General features: G+C 37.0%; 1 protein-coding gene and 1 long non-coding RNA gene across 4 annotated transcripts in view; one reads left to right on the top strand and one right to left on the bottom strand.

The window, feature by feature from the left end:
• The window catches only part of slc12a2 (solute carrier family 12 member 2), an 82,607-nt gene extending 80,288 nt beyond the window's left edge, over positions 1-2,319 (bottom strand). Inside the window, exon 1 of one of the 3 annotated variants that reach the window (XM_008423068.3) lies at positions 1,103-2,319. In XM_008423068.3, coding sequence (XP_008421290.1) covers positions 1,103-1,639 — 537 coding nt within the window. In that variant the 5' untranslated portion in view covers positions 1,640-2,319. The remainder of the gene's footprint in view (positions 1-1,102) is intronic. The other 2 variants (XM_008423065.3, XM_008423064.3) reach the window with 2 other exon arrangements.
• Positions 2,320-3,847: 1,528 nt separating this feature from the next.
• Positions 3,848-7,667, top strand: LOC103473106 (uncharacterized). The gene is made up of 3 exons (XR_014090374.1): positions 3,848-5,081; positions 5,987-6,069; positions 6,221-7,667. It is a non-coding gene; the product is annotated as an uncharacterized LOC103473106 (long non-coding RNA).
• The last annotated feature ends 16,962 nt before the right edge of the window (positions 7,668-24,629 follow it).

Below are 24,629 nucleotides of genomic sequence, written 5' to 3'. Positions count from 1 at the left end.
TTTATGTGGCCAGAAGCAGTGCCAAATACTTTAGAATGCTACTTATACGTTTTATCTAAGAAATGGCTAATATTGCTCTCATTTAACACAGTTTGCAAATCCAAAATATGGAGAATTTAGAATGGATTTTTAAAAATAAAGTGCTTAAGTTTTTAATTGCTTTCTTTGAATAGCAGCAATCCCTCTGTAGAAAAATTGATTGCTGTAATAAATGTAACAACCACTAACACAAACATGTTTATTATGTATGGACTGTTCAATAGCCGTCTACATCTTCAACAAAATGTTAAGGAAAAAAAAATAAAACTTGAAAATGTTCCTTATTTGCCTAGTGGTAGGGGCGCTAGGGCAGTCATCCAGTGGCCTAGTGTGTTTTTGAGTTAAAAAACTTTTTTTGAGTGACTTTAAATGTCACATAAGGTATGTGTATATGTGTTATTGGAGACTATTACAATACCTAACTATAAGTCTTAAGGGCAAATACAATATCAGATAAATAAGCTTGCTGGTGGGAAAAGTAGCAGGTGGCACCAGGCCTACAAAACACTGAGAGAAACCCTGAATAATATACAATTAAGAGATTTGGACAATAGGATGGCCAGTTAGATTCCACATTCACAGCCATAGGGATGAAAGGAGATGAACGGAGAAGAACAGACTGTGCTTTGACTTAATGGAATTTACAGCTGAATAGGTACACCTCACTCTCATACGTTTTAATTTGAATAAGAAGTGTTCATATTCTCAATTTTACAGTCTACTGCATTTTTAATTATTTTAAGCAATGATTGCTTATATATCATGGCATTTCAACCTTGAATAATGGTTTCAAAAGTTTAAAAAGACTGCTTAGTGAAGTGGTAAACTAACAGTGAAATAAAGAAAGGAGCAGAAGAATCATCTGGGATTTTTGGGAGTTTTAGAAACAATAGAAACTAATCTGTCCCCCAAATTAACAGCATATCACCGAGTGTGAGGATCCCACACAGCGTGATATCTTATTGTGGAAGTCATGTTTAACTCTCAATCTAAATTAGTCACCGAGCTAAACACGCTGGCTTCTGGACGCATCAACGCTCTCTGAATCTTGAGGGAAGCTTACCTTTTCCAGCCCGTCATGGAGCTCCGACAGGGTGGGTCTCACGAGTTTCTCTCCCAGAGGCGCAGCCGTCTGTCGGTAAAAGTCAATTTTGGGAACAGCATCAATGGTGTTGTGGCCAAAGGTCCTCAGATAATAGGTGTTGGTATGGGTGTCATAGTGATAGTGATGCTGGCCCCCTGTGGATGAATGCAAGCTGGTCTCACTCATCACCGTGTCTCCGTTCTGTAATCCCTCAGGTGGCACTGCCTCCGGAGAGGCCCCGCTCCCCGACCCGTTCGGATCCGCAAAGTTTACCACTCTGAACCGTCCTTTGGCTTCCTCCCCCCTAGCCTCCGAATTACCACCCGCTGCGGAGTTTTCGGAGCTCGCAGACTTTTCTTCAGAGGCGCCCGCAGCTTCAGACACAAGATCCACCTGGAAGCGGCTCTGACTAGGTGTCGGACCGGACGGCCTTTGCCCGGCATCTGGAGCTAAAAAATCATTTTCCAGGGCAGCACTGTCTGCTGGCGCGGAAGGCGCAGAGGATGGTTCCGACATAGCTGTTATGCGGAATGTAGCCAACACTCGCTTGGATCTACTAAATCAGAAAAGAACGCGCTGTGTTGCTCCGTCACTAAACCCCTGCTAGTTGCAGGAAAACACACGCTGTGCTGCCCGCTGAGAGGCGCAGGATCCCTAGCAGAGGGCGGTATTAGAGGCAGATAGCTGCTTAGCGGCGGCAGGACATGCGAGTACAAGCTGGGAAGTTACCACCACTCTTCTTTTTCTCTTTCTGTCGCAGTAAATAAAAACGTTCCAACAACCTTCGTCTTTTAAAAGTCAGGAAGGACCACTTGTAAGCGATGTATTGTTTTAATAAAGGATGCTGCTGTCGACCTTGCCACGACTCCTCCTACAGTCCCAGCGTCTCTCTGCTTGCTATTATACACACTGCAGACGGCACCGGAGAAGGGTGGGATCCGCAGAGAAATGCATCGCGAGACTTCAGTGATTACCTTTTGTTTCAGACAGTGGGATGAAAACGTCGCGAGAATATTGCAGTACTTAATCAGTATGGATGACGTTATCAAAACCCTATGCGAGGAAGGTAAGGTGGGGCGCGAAACTGTACCAACAGGCTAACCAACAAAACATGTTCACGTGCAGCTCTTCTGGGTTACTTCCTCCATAAAGGAAGAAAACTTTATGAAGGAAAGACTGTCCTTGACACTTTGCCTCTAACTTTGACTCAAATTTTTACCTGGTCAAATAAACTGTGAAAAGTGCTGTTAATGTTTATATTTTTTCGACTATGAATCTCATTTTGATTTGTCCATCAGCAAGCTTTACTTAAAACTGCAAAGAGCACTTAGCATTGTTCTTAATGCTATTAACAGTTTTTGTTTACCATTCTGCATACAAAAATGATCTGGTTCACATCTTTTCCATTCAATCTTGTTCAGATTGTAGCAAGATTTTATTAACAGAAATATATTTTTCACTGTTTTAGTGTGTTGTTTAACACTTTATGACCAGCAGTTGAATAGAAGTTTAGTGGCTAGGTTTTGTCATACTGTCACCTTCCTAAGATGACTGTGTGCCTGTGACATTTTTTTCTGCAAAGTGTGTGTTTCTTTTCTTCTTTTTTTTTGTGCCTAAACCATCTTTTGGAAAAAAGGTGTCATGATTTTTTTCTTTTTTTCTTTGCCAAAATCAGGATTAGGAAGGTGATGATAACCCTAACTCTAAATGGTTGAGCCAACCCTTAACATATTCATGACTACAGCATCATGAAACTATTTGTAAATGACATAGAGTCTTCAGATACAATTTAGGAAAATGCTGCAGTTTATTTGGAATGTTGGGATCCATTTTTGTTCATGAACTGATCAGAATTAATTCCTAAGCCTCCAACTGAGGCACAACAGCTCTGAACCTTTTTCTTCTAACCTGTTAGCCAAAAATAAGAATTTTTTCAAAACCTTGAAAGTGTTCCCTGTAGAACTTTTAGAAAGCGGTCTGCATACCTCACGTTTCTGCATTCCCATAGAGACTTGAGAAGTCTATTGACGGGTCTGCCTGTGGAGGCCTGCTGTGGCAGCTTCTCCATTCACCAAACAGAAGAGTACTTTCCTCTGTTTTTCAACTCAAAATACTGGAGGTTCTGCTGAGAACCTAGCTGGGATGCCAGTCAATTCTCAACTCTCACCTGAAGAAAAGACTTTTCTGTTCCATCAATTTTGGGGGTTTTGGTCATTGCTTCGACCCAACTGACTGATGATCAACTCAAAGTAAGACCATTTTGGGTTGAATTAGATGTTTTAAACTAAGGTTTTGTAAATTGTCTTTTTGTTATACGTTTGCTTAATGTTTTGCTGATTATATGCTTTAATATTCTTACATTATGTTGCTGCTTTACCATTTTAGGTTTGCCACATGTGAGAGATTGTCTCGTTCCAGAGCAATTGAATTCAGCACTGCTTGAATTCACTGGCGCTCTCTCTTGACCATTGTCTTCTATCTTTCTTCCTCCTGCTTCCACTTCTCTTCTTTCCTTGATTTCAAATATTTATCTACTTTGTGGTCATAAAAGGCCTAAAACCACAATTTCTTTATCTAGCCTAGCGGTTCTCAACGTGGGCGGCACCGCCCCCCAGGGGGCGTTCAGAGGACGGCAGGGGGCGCTGGCGGACATTTTTACAAAAGGGGGGCGCTGGGATGCCTTTGGGGGGCGTTTGGTCGAAGGTAAACTTTACACCTTAAATGCACAGCAATGCCAGTTTAGACGTTGAGCATCTTGGTAAAACTGTATTGTGTAACATTAAATTATGCTTGGCTGCAACTGTATCGATGGCAGCTCTTCTTCTATTCAGTATTTCTTAGCTTCTGTTAGCTTCTTGGCGCAGCTCTGTTCTCCTGCTACTGGTAGCTAAAATCACGATACCCTCAATGTGTATCCCTCTGAAAAATGAACCCATTTAAATAAAGAAATAAAGAAATTCCTCCATGGGTGTTACCACGATAGAGAACGTTCATTTTATAGCGTTAACATCGGTGCTGTAAGTGGTCCGGTATGAAACGGGGGTGATAGAACAACACAGCACTTTTAAATTTCAGTTGTTTCCGTTGTTTTAAAAGGTTTATGTCAGTCTGCCTTTTCCCCATCGATATGCCCTGCACCTTAGGGGCTTAAAAAAAAAAAGACGCGCACATTACGCAAAACCCTATGGAAGCCCATTTCCGCCACTCTGTTAAAAAAAAAAAAGAATAATTATCTCATTATATTGAGATAGTATCTCATTATATAATGAGATAGTATCTCAAAATAACGAGATACAATCTCATTATAATGAGATAGTATCTCAAAATAACGAGATAGTCTATATGGGCTCAGGAGGCTTAGGGACTCTGTGGAGGTTGAACCCCCCTTTCGAATTAGTTCAGTCCACCTGTACCGTTTGACTTTATCATCGATGCTTGCTGCCTGGCGCCAGCAAGCATCCAGCTAAATATAGCTGTTTACAACGATAAGAAATTTGGTTTTGTTAATTTAAGTCTGTAATATAAACTAGCATAAACTAATATAGAGTAATCAATTTGGCATACTGACGACGTTAGCTAATCTTGAAGATAGCTTAAGAAGATGAATATATTTGAAGCTAACGTTTTCTGTGTCTTCGTCAGTCCTGACTTTCCGGTAACTTTAGTTAATATCCGAGGATGTGTGGTACTTTTATTTGCTATAATGACACATGTTCAGTTTACCACAAAGTCGTGGTGTAATAACTGTTGAGTAGTTCGTAGATGCTGGATCTCGCTCCCAAACCACTGCGACACCGAAACGATACCTCTGAGCCTATGTATTTTTTAAAAGATAAATTAAATATGTCATGGCATTTTATGTCATGTGCTTGCTTTTGTACAGTGTGTGTTGTTTCAGAAAGACAAAAGGACCGTGGAACAGCTGGATTTTCACTAGCCTTTTCTGATCACACAAGAGGTAAGTGACTTCTCTGCTATAGCGTGTTCTCCGTTCTTATTGAAAGACCTCTTTCTCCTCAGATGGCTTAATTTTCAGTGTATTTCCTTTTCTACTGCTAAAGACAAGGTCAATATGGAACGATACAGTTCTTTATTACCAATAAATTTCTTATCTTTTCTGTGAATTTAAAGAAGTTTCTCAAGATGTGTCCATTTTAAAGTAAAACCACTGTAATGCATATATTTGTGTAATTATACAAATAATGGTTTATAGTTATTATAAAACAAAGTTTTAAATTTAAAAAATAAATATTTGGTGAAACATTTTATTTGTAACATTGAAATAGTTAGAGTTTAACCTTAGTAAAATATTTGACAAAAAACATAGTGCTTAAAGGCATTATGAGTGTCCCAGCCCAGGGTCGTTCTGGATGGAGAAAGACCCCGGGCTCTCTCCATGCAGAGAAAGCCCACCTGTGCACCCACCATGCATCCATGTGCATGGTGGGTTTTCTCCGGGTACTCCGGTTTCCTCCCACAGTCCAAAAACATGACTGTCAGGTTAATTGGTCTCTCTAAATTCTCCCTAGGTGTGTGTGCGTGTGTGTGCGTGTGCGTGTGTGTGTGTGTGTGTGTGCGTGCGTGTGTGTGTGTGCAGGGTTGTTTATCCTGTCTGTCTCTGTGTTGCCCTGCGACAGACTGGCGACCTGTTCAGGGTGAACCCACCTCTCGTTTTATGTAGATAGACACCAGACCCCTCCATACCCTACTAGGGATGAGGGTGTTGATGCATTGATGGATGGCATTATGAATGACTATATTATTATTAGTTTTCCAGATAAAATTATATTTTGTAGTATGACTTGCTTTACATTTTATTGGAAACTTTGATGATGGTCTTGGTATCTTCTCTTCCATTGTAAGATCACAGAATGGATGACCTGATTGATTTCCTGAAACAAAGGAATATTCCTGAGGAAACTATCGAGACCATGCAGAGAGAGAAGGTACTAGCTGAAAAAAGCCACCATTTCAAAAACTAGTTTTTTTAAAGCATGTGTCTAACAGTGTCATCTAATTTAATTAAAATAATGTGCATGCAATTCTAGTTCCATTTTTGTAGTTTTAAAGAAATATTTTTTGATTGTCCTTATTTAGATTGATACCAATGTCATCCAGCTCATGACAGATGAAGAGTTAAAGAATTATTTGCCATAATTTGGAGACCGCATAGCCCTATTGGGATACTGTAAAAGAAAGGAAAATGCCCCCCCAAACAGTCGCAAATCAAAACTGTTTGAGCGCTTGAAATCAAAGCTGGGAAAAAGAAGAACTGCTCATGAAGATGACTGTGGTATGGAAAAAGAAGAGCAATCTGAAACAACTGTAAAGAAAAATGCTCTGAAGTCAAAGAGAAAAATAGAAATAGGCTGGCTGCTTTATGATGAAGAACAACAGGCTTTTAAACAAGTAAGAGCAACAAGAGGTGGTGGAACAAGGAAGGTCGATGTATCAAAGGATGCTAAAAAATGTGAGCTAATCCAGATGGCTCTTGGCCTTTTCTTTGCAAATGGGAGAAATAGAGAAGGGTCCATAACAGATTTTGAAATAGATCTGAAAGATTATCAGAAAGTGCCAATTGATGACAAAATCTCTGTTGGACAAATGTTTCATGTTACAAAACTGACTATTCTCAGGTTTTACCTGACCACACGTAAAAAGAAGGCTAACCAGTCAGTCAAGATTAAGTTTTGTCTTCAGCATTTTTTTAGGATTAAGACAGTTCTCTGAGTCAGCCTTCCTCTTCATCTGCTGTAAATGTTGCAACGACCAGCCAATCTGCAATATCCACAGTAACTTCTGACTTCCTATTTGTTGGAAACATAACAAATCATGACAATATTAACTTTTCACTTCATTCTGCAGAGCTCAGGGAGGCGGATTTGGAGAGCAGTAACAGTGTTTCTAGGACCGTTTTCTGACAGTGAGCCACAGATTTTGGGTGACACTTTGCCACTATCCCCTCAATCCACATCTTCTGTCAAGGCAGTGAAGAAGATACTGGTAGTTCACAAATGTCAGGTACTTCCTGTGGGAAGTACCTGACCTTTGTGAACTCATATGAGCTCATAGCACACTTCTGTGATGATGGACTTCTAGATAGGGACTTCAAAATCCAACTTGTCCTGCCAGATGGAACACATGAGATGGGTTATGATGACGGAGGAGTCGTTAGAGACTGTCTTTCTGAATTCTGGAAAGAATTCTATGACCAGTGTACTACAGGAAACACTTACAAAGTGCCTTTTCTGAGACATGATTATGGACAGCAGCAGTGGGAGAGTGTAGGCTGAATAATTGTCTTTGAATGGACAAGAGAGAAATATCTTCCTATGAAGATTGCACCTGTCATACTAGAGCAAGCAGCTTTTGGACAGGTAAAAAGTGAGGTGGTGGAGAATTTCCTTAAGTGCATGCCTGAATCTGAGCGTTTTGTGTTTCAGTCAAGGCAGTCAGACTTCAGCAGTGTTGACAAAGAAGAATTGATAGAGATTCTTGATAACTACAGTTGCAGACGAATGCCCACTGCCAGCAATGTAAATGAAATCCTCAAGACTTGCACACAAACACTTGTCCAAGAGCCTGCTTACGTAATTGAACATGGGCCAAAACACTCAGTATTACCGGGAACAGCTTCCAGGACTTTTCTTCATTGTATGAAAACTTGCAACCAAATGCAAGAAAAGTTTTGAAGTCCATTGTCTTTCCTCAGGAAATGAATATCATCAGAAGGATATTCAAAAGTACGTAGCACGTATATCAGGAATGCAGATTTGCAGCATCTGTCCTTGTTTCTAAGGTTCTGCACAGGCTCAGACCTGTTCTGGATAAAAAATTATTATCGATTTCACAAAGATTCAAGGGTTCTCAGAAGACCTGTGGCTCACACATGTAGCTGTGTCCTTGAGCTGTCAATCTATTATGACAGCTATCCAGATTTCAGTGCTGAAATGAACAAAGTTTTGGAGTCTAATGTATGGGTCATGGACATTATTTAAAGTTTTGAAAGTGATGGAATTAGTGGGTGGAGCTACACAGTTGTGGAACTCCTAAAAAAAAGAGATTAAGGTGGCTATTTAAAGTAACAAGTTGCCTATCAAGATCTAAGTAGATGTTTTGAGGATTTTCCCCCAAATTTCCTTGACAGAGTTTAAGGTTTTAGAGATAAAATTTTATCTGGGTGATGTTACCCTTCCCAAACTTTCTCCAGATGTAATAAAAAGGATCAACTGTTTATGATAGGCAAATGCTGATTTGTGTAGCACCGTTGTTGGTTTGTTCAAGGGTAGGTTGTCAAAACTCAACAAGGCTTGTTAGCACAATTCTAAAAAATAACAATAATTTGGAATCTGTAGTGATTTTTGATACAAAAAACAGTCAATACTTACTGTTAGGATAAAGTACAAAATGTTAAGAATTTGTAACAGAATTGACATTGTCCACATTATCACAAACAGAAAATAAATATGGCAACTTAACTTGTTTTTCATTTTTTGCTCTTTCCCTGGTTTTTTAGTCAAAAATGTACAGCATTTAATGTCAATTAACTTAATTATTGTTGCCAAATAAACATCTTATTGTAAGAAGAGATATTCTACCACACGCACAAGTTCTGCATTTTCAGATCTGCTAACTTTCAGGGGAGCAGTTAAAAATTCTATCTCTGGAAAGCCATGATGCCAGACAATAAAATGTAGCTGACTTTTGTTTTGCCATAATTAACATGTTAATTGTTAGCTGACATAATAAATCAGAAGAGGTAAAGTAAAAATGACTGTAGGAAATGTTTAGAAGTTCACAGCCAGAACAAACAAAAATAGGAACTGTTTACTGTTATTGTATCTTTTTATGAGACACAACTGTGTTGACTGTTGTACTTGTTACATTGCATTCATACATTGCATTATAAAATCACTTTCTGAAATTTTTTTTTTCTTTTTTGAACATTCGATTTCTTTTGTGGAAGGTTATAAAAAATGTCTTAATTTTTATTTTGCTGGGCACAACTTGGTATATTCCTTTATCTTAAGCTTATCAAATGAGTGCACTATACACCAAGGCAATTTTTTTAAGCACTTGTATTTATTTTTGGAAATGTCAAAATAATGGATTGTTCTTTGTTGGCAGAACACAAAATAAATACATTCTGAACTAAGACTGTTTATGATTTGTTGTTGCACTGTAAATAAACTGATAGGCAACAATACTGAAAAACACTGAAATATATATGTCAAGAGTAATGACAACATTTGTACTCTTATCAAATTAATACCAACTGCAAACAATAGCATATTGCTAGGAAAACTCAGAAATGGTTATCTGTTAGTAATAACATGATTCAAACATTGCTTGTACATTTAACATTCATGTCCATATATCAACAGTTTCCCTGAACAAGTAAGTGTAAGAAAATAGAGAACCTGGAAATGTTGGCACTATTTAGTGTTGTTTTGAACAAGAGGCTAGTATTTTGTATTGATAAATAATAAATAAAATTAAACACATAGAAAATAATAGATAGACCTTGACCTCAACACTGAAGTTAACTAAAATTTATAGTCTTATTTTAGAAAAAAAAAAATAGAAACAAATTGTAACTCATTAGTGAATTTAGTTTTACAATCACACAGTGTTTACACAGGACATATTGACATAATATCTGACTTGTCAGATGCTTTGTGGACCTGGGGGGAAACTATTTCCCCAGCTCATCACTGATCATTTGACGGAGTGTTAAATAAAGATTAGTAATTTCATACACATCATCTGTCATTACCAGTCTGTGCTCAGTCATGAGATCAGTGCATAAGTGAAATACATCAACATCACAGGGAAAGTCCTTGAAACGACATTCTTCTATACATATTTCCAGCTTTGTCAGATCAGCAGTCTGTAAAAAATTTGGAACCCCATACAGGTTGGGAACACCATGCATTAATGTGGGACAACCATGCGGAGCCCGAGGATTATTTGTAGATCGTATACGATGGTCATTCCATGCATGGACAATTTCATCCAGCTCCACCTGTTTGATTAAAAAATGGAAAAAAATAATAAAATAGTTGTTAGAAATAAAGTCATGCTTTTGTATTATTTGTAACTTATTTCAAATTCGTGTGCTGAAAGCAAAAAGTAAATTTATAGTACCTGTATTGTTTGTAGGAAACAAAACTGGATCAGTGATTTGTCCAGAAAGCTGTCAACAAAATAGCCATCAGCTTTAAGCTGGTCAAAATGGCCAATCCAAAACTGGGCACATTCACTTCTTAAAGTGCACCACCATCACTCTATTCTTTGATTTCCTGTACTCGGACCGAGAATAACATAGTCAAAACCATTTTCATCCTCTGTGTTGTGCAGAAATCTTTGCATCGCCACCACATGAGCGTTCTCTGTGCCATGATCCATTCGTATCTTCTGTGGAAATCCATTATACTCCATTACAGCATCAATGAAATAGCCAGCAATAATGTGAGGGTCAGTATTGGTCTTATATGCTTCTAGCCAGATCATTTTCCTCAAAAAGCCATCTATGCATCCATTAATACATATCCCATAAGGCTTTAATTTGTCGTACCCATCGATGTGCCAGACATAGTTTGGTCCCTGACTGACATATAAACGTCGTCTCAAGCGATTTTGTGCACGCAGGTCAACCCCGTTGGGATGCAATAAGCGCATCAAAAGATGTACTGTTTCCCTGTCTGTGACTATGCCAGCCATCCAACATTTCTGGTGCATCCACCTGTAGCCGTGTTGTCTCCCAGATCCTTGTAGTTGTTCCTCAATAAAAGAGGCCACTTCTGCAACATCTGTCTTGTTTTTTCTACGCCACAGGCGCTTCTTTTGTAGTCTTCTCTCCAGTGTCTGGAGACTTAATTTAACATTATGGGTTTCTTCCAAAACTCGCAAGATTTCAAGATTCTTAAAACCCCTTCTGAAGTATTGCTCAATTATATTGTCAATATCCATTTCCTTCTATCAAGTTGAGTATATCTCAAACTATAGGGCCAACTCAAATTATGTCATTATAATGAGATGCTATCTCATTATTTTGAGATACTATCTCATTATGAGATAACGAGATACTATTATAATGAGATAATAGTATCTCGTGAGATAGTATCTCTTGCCAAAGAGATACTATCTCATTATAATGAGATAGTATCTCGTTATTTTGAGATAGTATCTCATTATAATGAGGTATCTCGTTATTTTAAGATACTATCTCAATATAATGAGATAATTATTCTTTTTTTTTTTTAACAGAGTGGCGGAAATGGGCTTCCATACAAAACTCTGAAACAGGAGAAGCGGGACATAGAACGGAGCGACGAACTAAATGTGAATTAAGGCATAAAAACAGAGAATCCGACGCTGAACAGTGAAGAAATCAACATGATGTGAAACACATGACGATTAGGCGGCGCAACAGGTGATGAGTGAAAATTACTGAGCGTCAATAAACGATCAAATAAATCTAGCAACAGGAAAGAAACTAAAGTGGACATAGCAATAAACCAAGAGATGATAATACTAATCAAATGAAACTAAATGGAAATGAATGAAGAACAAAATGCAAGAATAAACTAAGAAACTAAAGTAAATACAGAGGAATAAATTGGTATGGCAAGACCTTTCGAGCAATAATTAATACAGAGACTGTATGGCAAGAATAAACAGACACTATTTCCAGATAAAAGGTAAAATAATATTGTTGAAATGTCATGGGTTTGTTGAGACCATATCTAATACTGAGAATAAATATATCTTACAGACCATAACAGTAAAGAACTGATCACTTATTTTTGTTTTTAATTAGATTTGATATATTTATTTCTTCAATATTATTTTTCATGTCAGTGTTAATGTCATGAGGCTGATGACTCCATGACATTTTCAATTTGACTCATTAGGATTTGGTTAAGAACCAGATTTGGTCATTGTAATTTATGTCCAGTAAAACTATTAATCTATAAATCAATAGACAGGTCTGTATAAAGATATAATCCATGTTTCTGTCTCATATTTGTATGGCATTAAAAGAACTTGGAACTTTTGTTTTTCCACTGAAAGCTCTGGTTTGCACAATAAATGCCATGTGGATGAAGTTTTATGGATGATACTCTGATGTCCCATTCTCCTGAAGGCAGCACAGAGCTGCACCATCAGAAACTGACAAACACTGAAGAAGAGTTATGATTAATGTAGTTACAGTTCTATCCATGGTTTAATGTTGCAGAGCTTAGTCGTTTTGCAAATAGTTCAAAGTTTAAACTGGCATGTTGTTCATCTTATATCTGCTAATTTTGTGGAATATTTAACTAGAAAATGGCACAAAATAAGATTTTTTTCCCCACTCTGATTGGTTGCTGTTAGGCCTACCAATTTTAAGTTGAATGTTCATTGCATTTTTCGTAGACGCCTGTGAAAATAATTTCTATTCCCATGACTTTTTTGTTCTCTGGGAAATTATTTTTGACGATAAATACAGAAACAAGCATAAAAATCAAAACATCTACAATAGTGATAGTAATATTAATGATAAAATAATAGTCAGTGCAAAGCAGCCTGAAAATTCTTTGGTGGGGGGCAGTGAGGGACCTGGATAAAGGCTAGGGGGGCGCTGGCCCAAAAAAGGTTGAGAAACACTGATCTAGCCTAATTGTAACCCTTAACATGTGGAGTTTTATGACCTACTGTTGGAAGGCGGTGGACAGGTGTGAGTCTGGACAGTGACCTGACCTCCTCTTCTTTTACTTAAATCTTCCTCCTCCCTTGCCAAAGATTGCAGTGACCTTTTCATTAGTAGCTAGATTGTATGCCAATAATTAAGGAAAGAGGTTATTATCTGCTGTAAAGTCGGTTTATTTTAATTATAAATTCTCAGATTTGATTAGAAATAAGTGTGTCAGTGAGCATTCTTTGTTGAGTTAATTTTGCCAGTAGTGAGAATTCATTCCTTCATGAGAGACTGAATTTGGCTTATGACTCCAGAGTTGCTTGAGTAGGTGCCCTGATTAAACTCAAGAATTTTAATTTTATTCATAATTTGATCAATCATACATTAGTGATTACAACTATCAACTTCCTCAATACTGGGAGGTTGAAGTCAAACTTTGACGCAAGCTTTAGATCCCAACAATTTTGATACTACCTTGTGAAATTGTTAGAAATATTTCTGTTTCCATAATCCTGATTCCCAACAGGAAAATGTTAGAGTTTCATAATTTATGCTTCAGTATATTGAAATGAAGAGAAATTATCATAGAAACTTCTGGGATCCTCTTTACCTCTGGTTTGAGAAAGTTACAAGACTGATGGCCAGAAAGACAGCAGGGAATCCCTTAGCTGTCCTTTCTACCTAGACTTTCAATAAGCTAGTAAAATGACATTTTCTTTGCACTGCTGCAGAATGCTTATGGTGAAATGGAACATTTTTAGGTATAGTGGCTCGTACAAGTCATTGTCTTCCAGTTAACGCGGAGTTCAAGCCTTCTACAAAATATTGAAGCTTCCTTGTGCCAGATATTGAACCTGATGTGTTCAGGAGTGTGTATCAATAAGGAGAAATACTGCAGCATGTATAGATTCTAACTATAACAAGTACTTTTTAGGACTTTGTTTGAATGAGAATCAGATTTTAAAGTATCCTGTGGAATTCAAGTTTCCTGTTTCTGTATGAGTCATTTTACATCCAGAATGTAGTGAATAACCAGTTCGCCCTCCCTCTGCACCCCCTCAAAAAAGCACTGTATAGGTACAACTAATATACATGACATTTAAAGCTGAGATATGTTAATAAATGTCAGCTTTATAGTAACACATTGGACAGATGAGCAGTTTTCTGGATATCCATGTATAGTGATATCGAGTGATTGACTCAGAGTACGCATCACTTCTATGATCTTTCATCACATAATTTTGCTGTTAATTAAGTTTTAGATCGGAATTTGAAATTCTTTGGAATTTTTAATAGTCAGTAACCTTGATTAGTTATTTGATATAACCTACCTAGTGCAAAGTATAATTTCATTGCATTTGTTTCCCAAGTTTGCACATATGTTTGCTACTTTTTGTCATTTAAAATACTCTCCTTCCTGGAAGGACCCTTTATAGAAACTATAGATGGTATTTAAGACTTTAGCACAATATTATAATTGATCACTCCAGTCAACCACGGCTACTAAACTGTACTTACTTCCAGGACAAAATGTTGCTTAATGCTTTACTAAATGCTCCTAAACCAGTTGCAATGTCAGAGTTGTTTACGTCAAAGTGCACAAGATCACATTCCAAAAATACCAAGGAAACTGTTCACTCAAAATAAATAATTTAAGACAGTGTTATCACCTCAGATCACCATGGATTGTGGTGTTTGTGTAAAACACCACAATCTAGAAAGCCTTTGGTTCTATTTTTACTGCCCTGTTTTCTTTCTGAATGAGTTCAGTTGCATTGGAAAATTGGTTATATAGTTTTACTTAGCACAGTAAACTTTAACCTAATTACAAATAGCTCAGTTCAATTGAATTCCAGTCCAGTCTACGGCAGTCAGTTTCACACAATCTCTCAGTTGAGTTTATCTGTGTCATGGTGTGAGGTTGGGAAGGACCCAAATGCAGCAGGCAGGAGACGTAGGTTGAGTTGAAAATTTAATGAAAAACAAAAGAAGCCCAGGCTTACAAAATGCAGGAATCCAGAATGAAAATGGATAATTGGAAACACAGCCTGATGGGAAACACGAGGCAAACGAGAGGAACTACGGCAACAAGATGGGAGTTGATGAAATGAATGAAATGAGTAGTGACTGACAATGAGGTGTTAAATACTGGGAGGTCGAGTGCTGGAGCAAAAGACCTGGGCTGATTAGCTAACTGCTAGCTGGTGTGAATGGTGGGAGCAGGAGCCAGACTGAGGGAAGGAAAAGAGAAAGTGACTTTATTATGTTCTAACATTAAGATCTACCACCTTATTGCTAGGCAACAAGTTCCTCTTGTTTGCCTTGTGTCTCCTGTCTTGCTGTGTTTTGGATTATTCTTGTTTCTTTCTGGACAAGGAAGCAAAAGAGATGACACAGAGGAACAAGCAAAAATACAAGCACTAAGAAATAAACATAACCAGAAACACTATAAGGAGATAAACTAAAGGAATGCAGGAATGAAACTGATCTAACCAAAAAGCAACAAGAAAACAGAAATAGACAAAACTCAACCAAAGAACCCAGAGTCCTGACAATCTGATTTGCATAATAATGTCACTTCATACAAATATCTAAAGCACTTCACCACACAAACAACTTATTAAAACTATGCAGCTTCTTAGTTGTGCTCATGGATGGTACCTAAGCAGTCAGGAAACACTTTAGAGCAGTCTCAGTTTATCAGTGGACCAAGAGACACAAAAAACATATACAGTCACTGAGCTAATTTGCAATTCTCTGTTAACTTGTTTAAATACACAAAGGGTTTGGAGTATTTGGAGAAACTTGAAGGAAGAACATGCAAATGTCATTCCAAAGCAAGATTCAAACCTATGATCATCTTTCTGAAACTCAGCAGAACTGACTGCTACTGCACTCTGAAGCTCTGCTAAGATTCCGTTAACAAAAACCAATAATATCTGTTCATGGAAAAACTAAAAGTGAAGGTGTATGTCTACAATGATTATACACATAGACTACAGGCAAGGGAGACAGCTGACCACAAAAGGCTATGTATTTATTTTATTTTTTAAACTTAATGTTATTTAAGACTATAATAGTGACTTGAAACTATCCCACCTTAACAGCTTAGTCAAAGCTGTAGTCAGTCACATCATCCATCCCTTATGTTTTCTGTCCATGGATAATTAAGGGTTCATTTTCAATAGCTTAAAAAGTTCATGCAGAGCCAGTATCAGGAAAATCAATGTTTCAACAGTATATGCTTTAGGAGGTAAGCAACCACAAACCAGAGATCACACAGATGAAAGAAAAGCATGCAATAAAGTTAGGAGATGAAAAGCTAATACTCTGGTGTCATACTGGTGCATGCTCAAGACCTCTAGAGAGGTTAGCAACCACAAGTAAACAAAAGGTCTTAAAGCAAAGCTCATTGATAATGTGGTAGATCTTATTGTTAGAACATAATGAATCCTGCATGGATACTAAAACCGTTTCATGTTGAGAGATAAATTTAAAATGTATTTCTGAATTGAAAACATAGAAGTTGTAACTGAAAACATTATCTCTCCTGGTAGTTTGTATCTGAACTCAGGCAGGAGACTGACCCAAGACACTGCAGTCCACAGGAAATTGTGTCTTTTGAAGCATTCAGAGGCAGAGAATGTTGGCTATGAAGTTCAAATGAAAAATGAAAGCCTAGGCATATTTTCTTATGCCTAGGCTTAAGAAAAGCATAGGCTTTTCTTAAGCCTAGGCTTAAGATCACTATTTGTGTAGTGATCTGAATTCACTACACAAAAACATGCTCAAATGCTTGGCTGCATGCGACTTAAGGCAAAAAACATATGCCTTAAACATATTCAGACAAAAGTTTACTTATGATTTACAATGAAGTAATTTAAATGAAGCAAGTGTTGTTTTTTAAGCAGAAAATGTTTTATTTTACAAAAAAGAAAACACAAGGACAAATGTTTTCTTCTAAAACTTTTACTGTGTGTATTTTCAGATTGTAGCACATAAAAAAGTATAGAACTACCTGGATCTTTGGAACAGAAAAGAAACTTGAATGGTAATAGTGCCTACTGACCGACAGTGAAGTACTGAGAATATTTGGCCTTCTAGAAAAGTGAGAGGACCATTATTAAACAGTATTTGTCAAACAATGGCTGCTCAATAATGTGGTCAACATTTTATTTTCATTCATTATTAATTTAAAACATACTTTGTCTGACATTTGTGCATAAACATTGTCATTTTGATTGTGGGATTCTTAAATCTAAATAGTGGCAGCAACCAAGAATGTGTATGTTCTCATAACTAATATGTTGACACAACATTGGTGAGCTTCAAATGTTCACTGGACAAAAGTAGAAGTGTAAATTCTAAAGCCTCCATTATTTAAAGAGCAACAAACATTGTCTATTTATGAAGAGCAGAGTAAAAACCCAATCCAAAATGTATTCAAATCAAAACCTTTTTGTTTGAAATGAACCTGTACATGCTCTTTTACATGCTCCAGATAAACAGTGACCCTTTTGACCATTGGATTTATCTCCTGCTTTATATGCATCTACATCCATCTATCAACTAAAACTGATTATCCTTGCAAGGTCACAGGGGGCGGGAGCATACCTCCAGCGGTCATTGGGTGAGAGCCAGGGTAGACACCGAATGGATGGCCAGTTCATCAGACACCCGCAGAGCAAACTTGAATGCACAAAAAAAAGTTTGGAATAATGGAGTACCTGCACAGAACCTATGTATGCATGAGGAGAGCTTGCAAACTCTGTGGCTCAGATTGGATTTACACTTCAACAATACAAACAACTCATCTACTATTCTATGTTACTATGTTAACAGCTAATTTGATATCTTCTCACCTTTTTCACAGGCTCTGTGTCATTTAATTGTGCTGTTTCTGGTCAAGTTAGACACACAACCCAATTACTGTCAGTGAATCCCTAGTAAAAAAACCCAAAAGTATACTTTAGTATATTACATTTTAACATACTTTAGCATACTTTGATTGATGTACTTAAACTCTACTATTTTGGAACAACTTTTTTTGTGCCTAGTATATTTTAATACTATTTAAATAGTATTGAATTAAAATTTTAGTATACTTAAACATACTTTTATGGGACAACTTCAAGTTGCACTTAGTATACTTTAAGTATACTTTTTTATGTACTATTTATATATTTTGAGTGTAGAACACTCAAAATATATTATTAATATACTTTATATTTTAAATATACTGCTAATATATTAGTAATGTATTTAAATTACACTTAAGTTTTTGTTTTGATTTACTGTTATTGCAAATAAAGTACAATTTTAATTACTCATAAGTCTTTATTAGTACTTTCCTATTTTGTACATTACATGCATAACTACACTACAGTACAGTACAGCACACACACGACAATGTGGTAAACCATTTCAGTTTCAGGAAACTGGAAATGTTGCAGTTCAACCACGAAGTGGTCCAAGATGTGCAGCGATTACACAGAGTCCCACAAAAATAAAAATGGCTATCCCATATAAAATGTTTATTTTTTCTATGTGTGTAAATTTATGGCCCACCCTGTAGAATCCTGCTACATAAATCATAAGAAATCCGATGGCGACATGTACAGTAAATTCATCAGTGCTTCACTTTCACAGATGGTGGGAATTACGTCTGACTTTTATCGTCACTTAGAAAATGACCTCAAAGAAAGGTAAGCTTTGTGTACGTGTTATTAGCTGTACAGGGACAAATTGCATCTACGATGAAAAAAAATCTGTCACTCACTGAGCTGAATTATTGTGCGGAGGTGTTGACTGAAGTGTCGCATATATGAGACAACGCTGTGACCAAAGTTTGCAATACAGTGATGCGACATTCACAAATTCTTCTGAACGACTTTTTACTAAGAAGATAGGACTGCAGCCTCAGTGAGAACCGTTCTTTGTGCTTGTAATGCTCTGCGTAAACTGCAGTAGCTATTATTATTTTTATTTAATTATATACATTGATATTTATGTAATTAGCGAACAAATAAAACACAAAAACAGAAGAGCACGCAGAGCATGCTCATTGCTCTTTGATTGTTTTCCTGACCTGTTATGGTGGCAGACATTAGCACTGCACTGCCTGGCTTCATGCAGCCGGAGAGAGAGTGAGAACAGCTACGGTGCGTGCTTTGTCTTTGGTTACTTCTTGCTTGTTTTTCCTAGGTCAGTGTTCGTAGTTGAGCATTGTTCACCATTAGTGCATTGCCTTAATTGCTATGTTTAATGATGCAGACAGTGGTGGTTTCTGACATGGGCAATATGGGCAACTAGGGCATTATCTTCTTAGGGATGGCACAGAGATGGAAGCAAAGCAGAATGAAGAAGGGTTTAAATTGACAATGATATTGGTTAAATTTGTTTCAGCTCTAAGTATTTAATATCTAGGTGTTTTTATGGGAATGTAAATGTTTCAGATCAATTTAAGATGCAATTTTGATCACATTTCACATTTTATTGTGTCATGTAGCACGGGGTGCTGGTCTTGAGCTTGACTCCGACTTGACCTCTCACAGTCTTGGTCTCGGACCCTAAAAGTCTTGGTCTTGTCTCGGTCTTGATGCACTCTGGTCTCTCTAAGAAATATATATATAAAAAAAATCCTTTTCCTTGTACATGAGTTTTCGTCAAGTCTTTGTTCTTTCTACATTTCCTCAACTTCTCTTTTTACTTTTCCTTATGCATTTCTGTCTCAGTATGTAAAGAGAGATGGCGTTTTAAGGCTTCACCATTTTATATTAAGTCTATTTGTTGGGTTCTGCAGTGCTATATGCAGGAGAGTAGTGTTACTGGTGAATGGATGTTCTTACAGGGTAACAGGCTAATTAGATCCAGCTGCTACAGAGCCAGGGCTTAAAGTAAAAAAAAATCCTGAGCCTGAAACTTATAGTGATGATAGAAATGAACTATACCGTTTAATAAAAAAGTGTCTTTGAATAGTGCAACAATTGCTTCTTGTTAGAAGCAATTGTTGCACAAGCTAAACACTCAAACTTAAATAAGACTTCAGTACATTTCAACTCAAAACAAAATGTAAAATGTGCCCTAAAGGTTTGCCTTATAGGCAAAAATCCCTCAACATTAAATAAGAGTCCTTACAGTCAATGTTTTTGCAAGTAATTTAGAACATGCAACATTACCAACTAAATCAGTGTTTCTCAACCTTTTTCGGCCCAGCGCACCCCCAGCCTTTATCCAGGTCCCTCACCGCCACCCACCAAAGAATTTGTAGGCTACTTTGCACTGAATATTAATATCATTAATATTACTTTCACTATTGTAGATGTGTTGATTTTTATGCTTGTTTCTGTATTTATCATCAAGATAATTTCCCAGAGAACAAAAAAGCCATGTGAATAGAAATTATTTTCACAGGTGTCTACAAAAAATGTAATGAACTTTATTGACCATCAGTAATTTTCACTCATCACCTGCTGCGCCTCCTAATCGTCATGTGTTTCACATCATGTGTTGATTTTTCACTGTTTAGCGTCGGATTCTCTGTTTTTATGCCATAATTCTCATCTAGTTCGTCGCTCCGTTTTATGTCCCGCTTCTCCTGTTTCAGAGTTTTGCGCAATGTGTGCCTCGGTTTTTTTTTTTAACCCGGTACGGTGCAGGGCGGTCGGGAACCGTATTGATGGGGAAAAGGCAGACTGACATAAACCTTCTAAAACAACGGGAACAATTTCGGTATTCTGTGGTACCGTTGTTCTATTACACCCGTTTCATACCGGACCACTTACAGCACCGGTGTTAACGCTATAAAATGAACGTTACGAAATACAGTTTTAGCAAGTTGCTCAGTCTAAACCAATGGTTCTTAACCTGGGTTCGATCGAACCCCAGGGGTTCGGCGGAGCCTCTGCCGCGGACGTAAAGACACACTTGTGTAAAGTCGTGATGACGCCCCGCTTTGCCATCACTTGCTGCAGAGGATCACGTTACATTGCTTAGCCAACCAAAGCTGCGGAGGAGCACTGATTGAAGGAGTTCCATTCTTTTTACCAAATGGGGTATATGCCACTGACTTCCGTTTTAGCACTTCCGCAGTTTTTTGCCACATAGAATGGTTCCGGTGCACAGGCAACAATATGTAAAGTGGCTCTTCAGTAGCTGCAGGACTATTAATGAATCCTATATAATTATTCAGACATCCTGAAACGCTCCAACAACAACAAAGGATTTAAGCTGGATGTGTCAAACTTCACAATAACTTCGAAGGTAAGTTAATAAATCGTTTGTATTCACCATAATGCCTCATATGTCTGACGTAGCTAACATGGACAAGCTTACAAAGGTGCTATGTAAATGTTAATTGTTTTGATTATTTGTGCATTGTGCAATCTACATATCTATGCTGTATAGTTAGATATAGATATACATCTATATAAACATATATAGATAGATCTGTTGTGCCACGCTAACTTCAGTCGAAGCTGAAGTTAGCTTCCGAATGTAGCATCTAATTCGGAAAATAACTAAAGGGCGATTACACTTAATTTTTCACTATCTTGAGCTTTTTTAATGTGTTGTACTTTAAAAACTACACCTAGACATTTCAAACCTAACTAGATTATTCTGTACTAACAGCAGAATAAATAAAATATTTGTGAAACCTTCTAATTGATATATGACATTTGTAAAATGTCAATAATAGATTCCTGAACGCATTAAATATGAATTATTAAATTGGCATTATTTGTTATTTTAACTTAACGTTTTTTTTCTTCTTTTTTTTATATCTTTATTATAGTTGGAGTTGGACAGGAGTTCTGTTTGATGGCTTCCTGGAAGGAGAAATTAGCTAATGTTGCCAACAACTTTTCTCCTGCTATTAACTTTTTTGGTTTTCTTTATATATAGAAAGCATTTCTATCAGTTGCTCTTTTTCCATTTTGTATACAGTATTTGCTCTATTTTTTTTTTATTTTTACCTTAATGTTTACCTGGTCAGTTGAGGTGGAAATGTACATCCTCTTGATTACTGACAAAGGTCAGTACCACATGGACTGAGCTGGTTACATCAGATCGATCTGAATCTTTATTTCTCATTAAAACGACTTTTTGTAATTTTAAGACATTGTTATAAAATTTCATCTTTATTCTGCTGTAACAATGACTGCATTCTTGCAATTAAAATTTCTTGTATCCTGACCGTAATGGTCCCTTATACAACTCACAGAACAGATAATTGAATTAAAGGCACTTTTTGAAAATATTTTTTGTGATTTTATTATAGAAATTGAGGACGGGAGGAATCGATTAAATTCCAATCTGGTATGAAAAAAAATCTTGTAAGTCATATCATCCAGCCTTATTCAGTATATTAAATTATATGACTACATATTACTTAATATTCACATTTCTTTGCTGGTATTACCTTAAACTGTTGCATTTTAACATCTCACTTGAATTCCTGATCTACATGCAAATACTTGATATAACGTAAACACTGAGAAAGGGGGAAAAAAAGGTTTGTGAAATGCAGAGTCTTACAAATGAGATTCAATTTTATTGTAGGTACAAACAGGATAGCTAAATTAACTATAATATACTTCCTAGCAGCTAATCAGACATCAGACTTGTTTTGCCTTTACTGGTGATGAAAACTCGTCACTCTGGAGAAGAGAAAGACCGGCTCAGCCCCGTCCAGGATGACTGCAGTGTCAGGGTAGCCAATAAAGTCTGCAGGTAGATTTTTGCATATCTGGTGCTCCGGTTTCAAGATCATAGTTTAACAAAGTACTGTAAATAAAAAGTTAGTCCATGTTGTGATGATCCGGCAGACTTGGACTGATGGATGCCGTCAGCTGGTCCAGGTGCTTGGATCCAGTGGAAAGGTAATCGGCACAACGATCATGGCTCGGAAACACATCACGAGGTGTTACGATGCAAACTTGAAAAATTAAAAAAAAAAAAAAAAAAAATAAGTGTCCATACGGGCTGTCAGGTTTGATACGGGCTGTCAGGTCCCTGTATGACCGGTGTCAGAGTCTGGTCCGCATTGCCGGTCTTGTGAGAAATTCTGTTCCCCTGAGAAAATCTGTTCCCCCTGTGTCGGGAGCGCGCATAGCAGCCAGAGAAGTGGATCCGGCGGATCTGACCATATTCACGGCGCTTCTGATCGATTTCTCGGTAAAACTACTCATATAATCACGTCACTGTTGTAACTTTCAGTTTAATCGGCAGCTATCAAAATAAAAATACATACATAAATAAACGAGGTCTTGTGTGGAGGTCTTTTTACGCTGTTTTGTGTTATTTTAAACGCGAAATGAATCGATCTTTTTTCAGCTTTTGTCTCGTAAGCCTGACAAATAAAAGTCAGTCAACAAACACAGGTTTCCAACACGTTGTGTGCATTTATAATTTTTCATTTCTCATAAAGGAGGAGGAGGGAAGCTGGCCAATAGCAGGGCAAAAAAATAAAGACTTCCTGAAAAGATCAGAGTGTAAACGTTTTGGTAAATCCCGTTGTAATGTAAAATATGACATTACTGGATTAAGGAAATGTCTAGTATGGTATCACACATAATATTTTTTGAGAATTTGGAAACAGGTGCTTTTTATTTCACAAAGGTATTGGAGGGGAAGAGGAGAGGATGGATACTTCAGCTGCCTGAAATAAGGTGTTTGCCCTCTATAAAATGGAAACAAATTAATTTACCTGCAAGTCTTTTGCTGTGTTTATTCCCCTTATGATAAATAAGAAATCCTGCAAGTTTGAAAACATTTGCTCTTTTGCCAAAGTTAGGATGGGGGAACAAAATATCTTAAGAGCCTGATAAAATCTGTTCCCCCCATTAAAATGGAAACAAATTAATTTACCTGAAAAGTATTTTACTGTGTTCATTCCTCTTATCATCAACAATAATTCCTGTGATTTTCATAACATTTGCTCTTTTATTGACAAAGTTAGGATGGGGGAACAAAATATTTTAAGCGCCTGATAAAATCTGTTCCCCCCTTAAAATGGAAACAAATTAATTTACCTGAAAAGTCTTTTACTGTGTTCATTCCTCTTATCATCAACAATAATTCCTGTGATTTTCATAACATTTGCTCTTTTATTGACAAAGTTAGCATGGGGGAACAAAATATTTTAAGCGCCTGATAAAATCTGTTCCCCCCTTAAAATGGAAACAAATTAATTTACCTGAAAAGTCTTTTACTGTGTTCATTCCTCTTATCATCAACAATAATTCCTGTGATTTTCATAACATTTGCTCTTTTTTTGACAAAGTTAGGATGGGGGAACAAAATATCTTAAGAGCCTGATAAAATCTGTTTACCCTCTCTAAAATGGAAACAAATTAATTTACCTGAAAAGTCTTTTACTGTGTTCACTCCTCTTATCATCAACAATAATTCCTGTGATTTTCATAACATTTGCTCTTTTATTGACAAAGTTAGGATGGGGGAACAAAATATCTTAAGAGCCTGATAAAATCTGTTCCCCCTCTCTAAAATGGAAACAAATTAATTTACCTGAAAAGTCTTTTACTGTGTTAATTCCCCTTATAATCAATAAGAAATCCTGTGATTTTCATAACATTTGCTCTTTTTTTGCCAAAGTTAGGATGGGGGAACAAAATATCTTAAGTGCCTGATAAAATCTGTTCCCCCTCTCTAAAATGGAAACACATTAATTTACCTGCAAAGTATTTTAATGTTTTCATTCCTCTTATTATCAACAATATTTCCTGTGATTTTCATAACATTTGCTCTTTATTTTAAAGTGTTAAAGCGGGGGAACCGTTTATTTTAAATGTCTGTAGTGAT

The sequence above is a fragment of the Poecilia reticulata genome, chromosome 12 (assembly GCF_904066995.2).
Source record: "Poecilia reticulata chromosome 12, P_reticulata-male-v2, whole genome shotgun sequence".
Classification (NCBI taxonomy): Eukaryota; Metazoa; Chordata; class Actinopteri; order Cyprinodontiformes; family Poeciliidae; genus Poecilia; species Poecilia reticulata.
This window is presented reverse-complemented; position numbering and strand designations above follow the sequence as displayed.